The 10934-nt window shown below is 34.0% G+C and overlaps 1 protein-coding gene across 2 annotated transcripts in view; it reads right to left on the reverse strand.

Moving 5' to 3' along the window:
- Window positions 1-10340, reverse strand: part of LOC110440457 (high affinity cGMP-specific 3',5'-cyclic phosphodiesterase 9A-like) — a 70006-nt gene extending 59666 nt beyond the window's left edge. Inside the window, exon 1 of one of the 2 annotated variants that reach the window (XM_021483557.1) lies at window positions 9914-10340. In XM_021483557.1, coding sequence (XP_021339232.1) covers window positions 9914-10001 — 88 coding nt within the window. In that variant the 5' untranslated portion in view covers window positions 10002-10340. The remainder of the gene's footprint in view (window positions 1-9913) is intronic. The other variant, XM_021483558.1, reaches the window with a different exon arrangement.
- Window positions 10341-10934: the final 594 nt, after the last annotated feature.

The raw sequence follows: 10934 nt of genomic DNA on the forward strand, positions 1-10934 counted from the left end.
CGCATACCCCTTATACATTTACATGTAGTACCCTTGACAGGTTCTCTCAACTTTTGTAAAACATCATTATCACTGTAGAAGTCATTTTTGTACAAGCAATTTAAGGTCAAAATTCACTGCATAACATAGGAGTTTTATGTCACCTATACTATACCCATGATACATGTGTTTTACAAAAGATCAGTAGGATCCACATTACAATCATAAATCTTTCATTTTCTAATAAGTTCTCTGGGTAAGTTGGATTGTTAATTTTCTCTTATTTTCACTGATCCCTTGGATTGATAGCCATATCAACAGTAAATGGGCTTTGTGGTAACTTTTGAACGAAACTTCATATATACTACACCATCTCAATTATCTTACCCTGGACAGGTTTAGCCACACTTTTCCTGGTGTGAGATCTAGATATCCTGTAACTCATTCACCCCTGAAGACTCATTTGAACTCCTCCAATTCAAAAGTCGGAATAGTTTATTATGAAATTTCCGGGGTGAATGAGTTAATTGTCTCACCCACCCTAGGATTGAGATGTGGGGTGGGGGATTTCCCAGTCAAAACAATTGTCTGACTATATAGCTATGTCATATGCAGTTCAACAATGGATTGAGCATTGCATTATGTATATGACAGGGTCAGCAGGAGGGTAAGGGAAAACCAATCATTCACACCTTTGAGGTGAAATGGGGAATCTCAACCTTCGGGTAAAGATTCTGAAGTAGCCAAAACAAGCTTCAAATTTGTGTTTGTGAATTAGGAACTTTAACACTTTTTCTTGAAGCTCAAAATGAAACAATACAATACCAGACTATGAAGCAGGAATGGCCAACGTACAATGGTACGTATACCTGAATGACAATCGAGAAAGATCAGTATATATATTGAGGTTGTCAAATACAGGTAAGTTCCAACTAAATAGTACTTCTGTCTGGAATTTCTAAATCATGATTGAACGATGCAATGTCATTCAAGAATAAATGAGTTATTTTCTCTATATATTAATTACCAAACAAACACTTTTTCTTCTCTAATGAAAAAGCAAACGTTTTTGTGTAGCAACTACGGAATAGGGCATACACAAACCCGATTGAACACCACGAATGTCAATATATGTTCACTCAAGTCAATAGGCTATTAATCCCACAGTGTATATTTGCTCTGTAGATCCAAACGAAGAATGGGCCAGGTTCGGGACCGTTCAAAGTCGCACAGCATTATGCGACATCGGCCACGAGCCGAGTCGAGGTAAACACGAAGGTTGACCTTTCTAATAACATTGTGTGCCATCATCCTTCTGGGACCGACAAAAAATCAATGCAATTAGATACAAGAGTTAGGGCGATAGATGGCAAGCCTGGCCTTAATCAGACAGTTCATCTCTTAATCTCTATATCCAGATTCAATATCACAACTAACGATTTTTTTGTCAATACAATTTCTTTGTTCCACCATTGTTAACGTTGCTTAATTATTGTTAACCCAAACGGTGACCGTACATTATTGGCTTAATCCAAAGCTATATATCCATGGGATTTATAAGGATGTTAATCTGGCCATGGTACATATTTGACCATTCATTAATTATTCAAGATCTTATTAATATGGAACTGACCATATATACAATGTAGATTAAACTCAACAGTGACCATACATTATTGGCTATCCATGGGATTCATAAAGATGTTTACCTGGTTCATATTTGACCATTTATTAATTTCAGTTTTAATTAATGTATGTGCACCTGAACATATTAATTTAAGGACTACATTATGTATAAATATCTATATAGCTACCCGAGTTAGGTTTTGATAACTCAAACAGTAAACCATATACTAATTGGCTTTCCATGGAATTCAGAAAGATGTTTACCTGCTGGTGCATATTTGAATCTTTATTAATTTGAGTTATAATTAATATGAACCTGACCATATACATTTGGACTACTTAATGTAACTATCTGTATGTAACCCCGGTTATTTTATATAACTCCCAACAGTGACCATGCATGCATCATTAAATGGTTATTTACTTAATGGGATAAAACATTTGTTTACATAATCATTTTGTACATGTACTTGGTAAATGTTTAACTGATACTGTTATATTCGAGTTATAATTGATTCAATTTTCTGAATAACTTTAGGTGTATTTCAATGAAATGCCGGTGAAAGTTTGGTGAATGAATTCAAATGGAATACCTTTGGGGATGAATTGGATATACATGCAAGCTAAAATCAGATGGACAGAGAAAAAAAGTGGAAATGGATGCCAGCAAATTAAAGCAACTATTTGATTTAGTGTTAACTGTTTGTCAATTAAGGCTCGTTGCTAGCTACATCTAACACCAATAGCTAGGTCAGCAAGCCCCCCTCCCCCCACCACCATGTGACTGTACCCCCCTCCTAGGTCTATTTTTAGTAACAATGGCCTTGACCTTAGAAACCTTTTAAACCCCTATTGCGCATCTACTTATCACTAGTGTATCATCATGTCAAATTTTAAAAAGATCAGACTTCTTGGATAATCTCCAGAAACAAAAGTGTGGACAGACGTACGTACGGACGGATACTGGGATTAACTCTAGATCTATGGCCCCCTTATCTTTATTGCGGTGCCCTTATTATCACAACTATATCATGCATGTGTTGTGTTTTAATTAGATCTAAGGAGATATTCATATTTTGTGTTTCACCTCCTGTGATATCCTACTAGTGTTACTGAATTTACAGGTAATTACATCTACTAGGGATGGCCCCAAAGTAAATGACTTGCATTGTCAATGGGCCATTATAAAACAATACAAAAACCAAATCTACTAGCTCTAGGGATATCCTTGTTTTGTGTCAGCCATGTAATGCGTTACATCTATCACTATAACCATGTGTTGTGTGAAGTCTACCGGGCTATGATTAGTCTGGCGATGATATTTTCTCAATCGTAATGTAAACACTGACAGACTGAAAACATGGCTACCCATGTATATATGAATTTCAGGTTTATATTAGCTAATAACATGAAACATAAACCACCTCACGTTGCAGAAGGACATTGATGTTTTGGCAAGATAGAAGACTTGAATGGTTCTTCATCGGTTACGTAAAAATCCAGACGTCATCTGTCTAAACTTTCAATCAACAACATATGAAATGTGAAAGGAAAAAATAAAAAATGACGTCAATCTGTTTTTTGTGTGGGTTTTTTGGTTGAAAGTAAAGATTGTATCAGAATTCCTATACCAGTTTTACCAAAATGTAAATAAAAATTCCCACATGTACACATTTCGAGGCATTGGCAATTTAACAACCCCTATACTTTATAAAATGGCCACCACACATATTTCACAAACTGAAAAAAATCTCTTTCAGAAAATTGCTGTACAATTAATTAGTGCATTTTTATATAGGCTTCAAATACAAGCAAAATAATTGCTTCAATTTCATTAACATTCTTTAGTTAATGATTTCAATATGTAAGTTTTGGTGTTGATTTGTGAATGAGTATCCCTCACTAACATTCTATATTTGATAATTTCATTATGTTAGTTTTGGTGTTGATTTGTGAATATTTGATAATTTCGTTATGTTAGTTTTGGTGTTGATTTGTGAATGAGTATCCCTCACTAACTTTCTATATTTGATAATTTCAGTATGTTAGTTTTGGTGTTGCTTTGTGAATATTTGATAATTCCGTTATGTTAGTTTTGGTGTTGCTTTGTGAATATTTGATAATTTCGTTATATTAGTTTTGTTGTTGATTTGTGAATGTGTATCCCTCACTAACATTCTATATTCGATAAATTCAATATGTTAGTTTTGGTGTGAATGAGTATCCATCACTAACATTCTATATTTGATAATTTCAATATGTTAGTTTTGGTGTTGATTTGTGATGAGTATCACTCACTAACATTCTATATTTGATAATTTCGTTATGTTAGTTTTGGTGTTGATTTGTGATGAGTATCCCTCACTAACATTCTATATTTGATAATTTCAATATGTTAGTTTTGGTGTGAATGAGTATCCATCACTAACATTCTATATTTGATAATTTCGTTATATTAGTTTTGGTGTTGATTTGTGAATGTGTATCCCTCACTAACATTCTATATTTGATAATTTCAATAAGTTAGTTTTGGTGTTGATTTGTGATGAGTATCCCTCACTAACATTCTATATTTGATAATTTCAATATGCTAGTTTTGGTGTCGATTTGTGAATGAGTATCACTCACTAACATTCTATATTTGATAATTTCAATATGTTAGTTTTGGTGTCGATTTGTGAATGAGTATCAATTAATCAACAAGAGGCCTTATTGGCCTGCATTGCACACCTGTTATTTCAAAGGTTGTAATAGTTTATTATTATTAAATTTCAGGGGTGAATGAGTTAAAAAATAACTGTCATATATTGACATGTCTGTACGTAAGCTAGATGATATGTATGCAACAATCAGATGTTTACCAGCCCTAGCTATAGGTGAGAGTTGTGAGTTAACGTTATTAGAGGGGGTCGACATGGATTACTGACCTTTAAATCTTTCAAACATAACAGTATATAATTCATGTGTAACACCTTCTCAAATATTGTTACAGCTATATGAACTAGCAAACAAACAAAGAGTGAAGTTAAAGAATAGCTGTAATAGTCAAGCACTTTCAATGAATGTATCAAATACATATATATATGTACATCATAAATTAGTAAACAGGTATGCAGTTACTACTTTTCCGTGTGGTTCAAATTGATACAACTTAAACTTCTTTTTTTTTGCGAAAAATATAATACCTGCAAAAATATTTGTCATTGATGAAAATAAATATAGGATTCTAATGAATATTTCCCCTAGCTATCATCTATTTTGTACGACATGTTATATATATATATTAATTGAAATGTGTACATTAATTATATATATATGGACATGTATAGCTTTTGAACTCGGGAAATTCTTGAATCATTATGCATTTCGCATGATATACTTTATTTGAACTGTACATGTAAATTCATAAAGCTTTTTTTTCATGCATTTTATTTGCAACTGATCAATTTACTAATAATTTTACAGATTATGTAAATTCTTTTTGAAAATAGTCATTTATTTAGGTAAAAGGCCATGGATAACAGCTGAGTCATGAACCAGTACAAAGGGAACACACCATTAAAATTTGGTATGGTAAAAATTCGTTTAAATATCTCCGACAAGAACTGTCATCATGGGAAAGCCTGTCTCCTGTAAATACGTTTATGAGATACCTTTAGACTATATCTAACACCTGGCACAGGTAAATAAACATTACTCCTAATCTCCTTCGATGGTGACGTGTTTCGATAAAGAGCTTCCCAATCTCTATAAGCTTAAAAATTGTCTGTCATGGCACTAGAACCATCACGGAGGAATTTGCGGTATATAGCCAGCTAGTACACTGTATCTACAAATCTATATTCTATCATCTCTTTAATAGGTAGCTTTAAGAATGTGCCGAGGTCACATATGCTATAAGGAAAATAATAAGGTTTCACAATAAAGGCTTCAGTCACAGTCAATGTCTTTGCATGGCTATATAACAAATTAATATTATCGGTGACGTACATATTGTAATTAAATCTCTCACAAATTTTCGGAGAACACCTGACCACCACTATAGTACTTCTGGGCATTCAAAATCCAGAAAGACACACCCTGTAAAAGTGTTTCATGTTTATATGTATGCTTCTTTGTAATAGCTACCGGTATAAATACGTCTTTGCTTGTTTGGATTCTTTGAGCTTTACGTCCTGTTTATGTCCTATAATATAACAGCTAGGGTCGTTGCAGGACATGCCAGGTTTCGATGGGGGAGGAAAGCTGGTGTACCTGGAGAAAAACCACCAACCTGCAGCTTTTAGTACCTGGTGACTGAAACGTTAACCAATTACAAGATTTAAGTAGCATAGCTAGGCCTTAGCTTAAACCTGTGACCCAGTGATGGAGGACTCGAGTGATGGTAGGCTGTCAGATGCCTTAACCACTCTGCCAATAGGTACATTGTAATTTGGTTTTTTTTGCTTGTAAAATGGATGATTTAAACAGAACATTTAGAGTTTGCTGATCCCTGTTTACATGATTAACTCATTCACTCCTGAAGATACATTTGAACTCTTCCAATTCAAGGGTTGGAATAGTTTGTTATGAAATTTCAGGGGTGAAAACTGGTGATGCGTAACGGCTCAAAATTCATGCGTAACGGTACTGTAGCGCTAAAACAGGGAGAACACTGGGTGAATGATTTCAATAATTTCTTAAATATATCCAACCGTTAGCTGTACTGTACAGTACTCTATTATTTGGGCCAGAAATTAATTGAATCAAACAATGTTCAGCACTTAATATACATGTATAGAGATTATTTATTTTTGATTAAATGCTACTATAGAATTCTGCTAGTTCTTTAGATTTTCAAAATAATTAGAAACATTTCTCAAATTAACAAATGACAGGAAATTAAAAAGTTGAATCTTTACCATGGTTACATATATATCATCAAATATCAGTCACATAAAACATTTTAAAGTAATTAAATGAACAAAAAAAAGAATTATTCCAATTGAAATGAAACTTTCTAATTATACATGTATATCATGCGCAAGTTTATTGCTGTGAAATGCACAGACTGAACCTTAATTATAGCCAAATGTAAAATTCAAAGGAAACATGTCACTGTATTATGAATCGAAGGACATCATATTAGATTTATGCTTTTTACAGTTAAACACAACCTTACAATTGTATACATTGTCCATATATCAGTCCATATTTTCATCAAACGTCAATGTCATATCTCACAGCATTGAACATATTGAAACAGTGCATCTCTCATTATCAACTGTATTTTAGTTCCGACATGATTTGAAATATATGAATTTGCTATTTTACAATGCAGACAGTTAGTAAATGCAAAATCATGTCAAATTGTCACAATGAGCAAGTTTTTTTTGTTTTTATCTACATCGAAGCTTACAGTACTGAGCTTGCCTAGCTAGCTACAAGCGAAGCAGTCCAGCACACCTGGCTCCGAGCTCGATCTGACACCTTAATTACACACTGGTCAACTGAAGCTCGTAAATTGATATTAGCGCTAAAAATAATGAATGTCATAAAGGGATGTCAAAGAGTTATTATCTAACTCTGACTCATTGTGACAATTTGACATGATTTTGCATTTGCAATCAACAGGACAATCAAGATATTGAAAAACTGCAGATGGAAGCTGGCCGGAATGTTACAGGAGCAACAAAATCTGAATCAACTAATTCTATAACTTGGAAAACTGGATGGGAATCTTTACCATATAGACGTTATAAACATAGGATGATAGCATTGTACAATATGTATCATAAGCATGCCCTTGCGTATCTACAGAACATACTACCCCCAAGTATTGGTGCCTCTCAAGGTTATAGACTAAGGTCAAATTCAAATATGCATCTCCCATCCAGTAAAACTAATACCTACCAGTCTTCATTCCTACCTACAGCCATACGAGAATGGAACGCAATTCCTGATGAAACCAGAAATTCACCGTCTAAACCTTTTTTTGTAAGATATTTAAACCGGAATAAATTCAAAAAGCCGTCCTAATATTTCAATGGCCATCGTAAGGCCCATGTACTCCATACAAGACGAAGTCTTGTGTGTAGCTCTTTAAAATATGATCTGTGCAAAAACCATGTTGCTGAGTCAAACCTATGTCAATGCGGTAGTATTGAGACGGCATCTCATTTCTTATTAGAATGTACAAACTATAGACAACATAGACTTACTACAATATTTGAGCTAAATATAAACATAAATATTGATATATTGCTTCAAGGTGACCCAAATTTGTCTCAAATAGAAAATATTGAAATTTTTAATCAAGTTCAGAGGTAAACATTAATGGCATCAGGCAGATTCTAGGTGTTGTTGAATCTCATCACTCTCTCAAATTTCTAAATCTCTATCTTCTATCTCTCTTAAAAATGTAACTCTTTATTTCTCATTTCTTTCTTTCTTATTAATTAGATTAAAATGTATGTTATATATGTTAAACAATTATGGTCAGTCAGAGAATATAAATGTTTGTTAAATGTTACCTGAAGGAGATGGCCTAATATAAGATTTTATATCTTGTCGCCAGATCCTTTCAATTGATGTGATTATATTGTATTGTAAATTAATTTAAGTAATAAATATTGTTTAAACCGACTCTCCACGTAATTAGATTAGTGTTAAGCTGTAATTAAATACATAATAATTAAGACTTCCAGTGACGGCACAGTATTGAACATTAGAGTGTGTGCATGTTAGGTCACAGGGGCTGTACATGTGCCTACAGCTTTCAACGTATCATCATCCTAGTTTTTCTACTGTAATAAATTATAATACTACATTCATATTCACACACAGTTATACCTGGTGAATATGAAAATTGAGTAGCGATTTTTAATGGCTATACTCATTGAGGATTTTTTTTACAATTGTTGCATTTGGGTGTTTGTCAGAACAAACCTCGGTTTAAGTTTGAGGTCTAGAGCAAATGACAAAAGTACTACACAAATATTCCCCCACATTTATACCTTGTGAATGAAATTGAGCAGTGTTTTGGAGTGCCTATACTCATTGAGGAAAATTTTACATTTGTTGCATTTGGGTGTTTGTCAGAGAAAACCCAGGTTTGATTTGTATGGCAACTGTATATGCATGCATGCATATGAGGTCTAGACCATATGACATTTGAATAGTGTTGGAAATCGCTTCATGATCAATCACAGCTTTTTCTCAAACAATCGATCATTAATCGTTGATCATGAATTGATTGCTCATTAAATGAAATGAAAACAAACAGAGAAACATTAATTTATCCAAATGGGTAAAATGTGGTGAATAATTATATTTTACCTATATATATACACGTGTAGGCAGAAGTGTTGGTTGAATAATGAATACAGTTTGTGGTAAAACAGTAAGTTTAAACTCAAAATAACATCACATTACTCCACTACATTATCATAAACAGTGATGTAACCCTTTGAATGTAATGTAAATGAACATTGTTGTAAACGGATAACTTGTCATGGCCAGGTAAGTTTATATACAACATTTTACAACGTTGTTCAAAACAAATCCAGTGTGCAACATGAACACTTTACAACTTTTTATAATTTCATTGTTTTTTATATCTGTGCAACAATGTACATTATTGTATGTATATATATTCCAACTGCACAACCTTTCTATGCAAATGTGTAATTTTATTGCAAAAAATGATTACTTATACAGGTATATATGGTGATAGTCTATTTTACCACGGACTTAGTATAATTCCGTGATTTTACCTATAGTTTTATAAATTTGACCTTCTTATTTAAGTGTAATTATTGTCTATTCATTATAAATTTTGTGTGAGAAGGGGGTGGGGGAAGGGTGTTGGATAGTATACAATGTATGTCATTTTGGTAACAATGAAGTAAAAACATTTTAATTATAAACATAATATGCAAATCACTTCCACGTAGAACAAAACAGTCTATGTTTATACATTATATACAGCAGAATTTACCCTTTATAACAACTTTTTATAATACACATACATCATAACTTCAACGTGTATACACTGCTTCTGTGTACATGTGGTGTGTACGTAGCTCCGGTACCCCTCCCCACTTCCTCCCCTTGGAGCTTCACGCACCTGCTGTGTACAATCGCTAATACCGCTGCTACTGTATTAGAATTCGTCATAATTACACCATATCCCTCCATATCCCCCAAGATCAGTCAGATTTATTACACGGTGTGCCACTAATCGTCGAGTTAGCTACTATATAGTAAGGGAGATAAACTTGAGATCGTTCACGCTTTATTATTCGACGATATGAATGACAGCTCTTACCTTTCAAATCGTCCCGACTGTCATCGCTTCGGAATTCAGCCTGTTCCTTATTACCGTCGACGATGAAATAGACGACTTTCGTCGCCATTATGACTGTGTTACACTAGCCTGCTCTCACTTGATTCGATTCTGTCCCATTTAAAGTTGATATGGAGTACAAACTTCTGCTAAAATCCGACACTCTTCTCCACGCTGTACACACGAAATGTGTATATATATACAATATACTTTCTATGCGAGAAAACACTGCTGTCTGCTAGAGAGACCCGTAAGGGGGAAGCACGTTCTGTAGTCACACACTGTTGGGCATGCTTTGCCTACTTCCGAAGAAACGTTTGTACAACGCACGAAACTCCAATTATATGGTTAAATAGCGAAACGTATCATAAATTACTCCACGTCATTGAACGAGTAACAAGACTGGATCACAGCGTGCTTGCTCGAGGCCGTTCGGATTCGAAACACTGTCACGTGACACCTGTAGAGGCGATGTCACACTTAAGTGTACTTTCGATCAATTAATCCATGTGATAAATTGAAGACAGGTGTTTTTCTAGATACCATCATTACTGTATATTCATAAGTAATTGTTACGTATTCACAGCAGTGGAAGGCGTGTCCGGTAGTGACGAATCACAGCGAAGTTGTGACTGAGTCTGACTTTATGACAATTGTAGAGAACCATAGCATCGAGTACAATGAATACGATAACAACGGTAAAATACGCTACCCTTATATGCGTAAATGGTCAAGTTGGATCTATTAAATAAAAGTAAACACATGACATTATAATCCATCTGAAGATAATAGAATTTCTTCACAAATCATCGCCATCATTTGATATAAAAATTAAATACACAGTGGCGGATCCAGAGATCTATCTGGGGGGTTTCCATGTGGGGAAAAATTGAGGAAAATGGTGAAAATACATGATTTTTAAAGAAAATCCCCTCTGGATCCGCCGATATAAGATCGATGCTAATAAGTTATATCAACCTCATGGTTTAATATTTTATGTACA

Source organism: Mizuhopecten yessoensis, unplaced genomic scaffold (assembly GCF_002113885.1).
Source record: "Mizuhopecten yessoensis strain PY_sf001 unplaced genomic scaffold, ASM211388v2 scaffold11183, whole genome shotgun sequence".
NCBI lineage: Eukaryota > Metazoa > Mollusca > Bivalvia > Pectinida > Pectinidae > Mizuhopecten > Mizuhopecten yessoensis.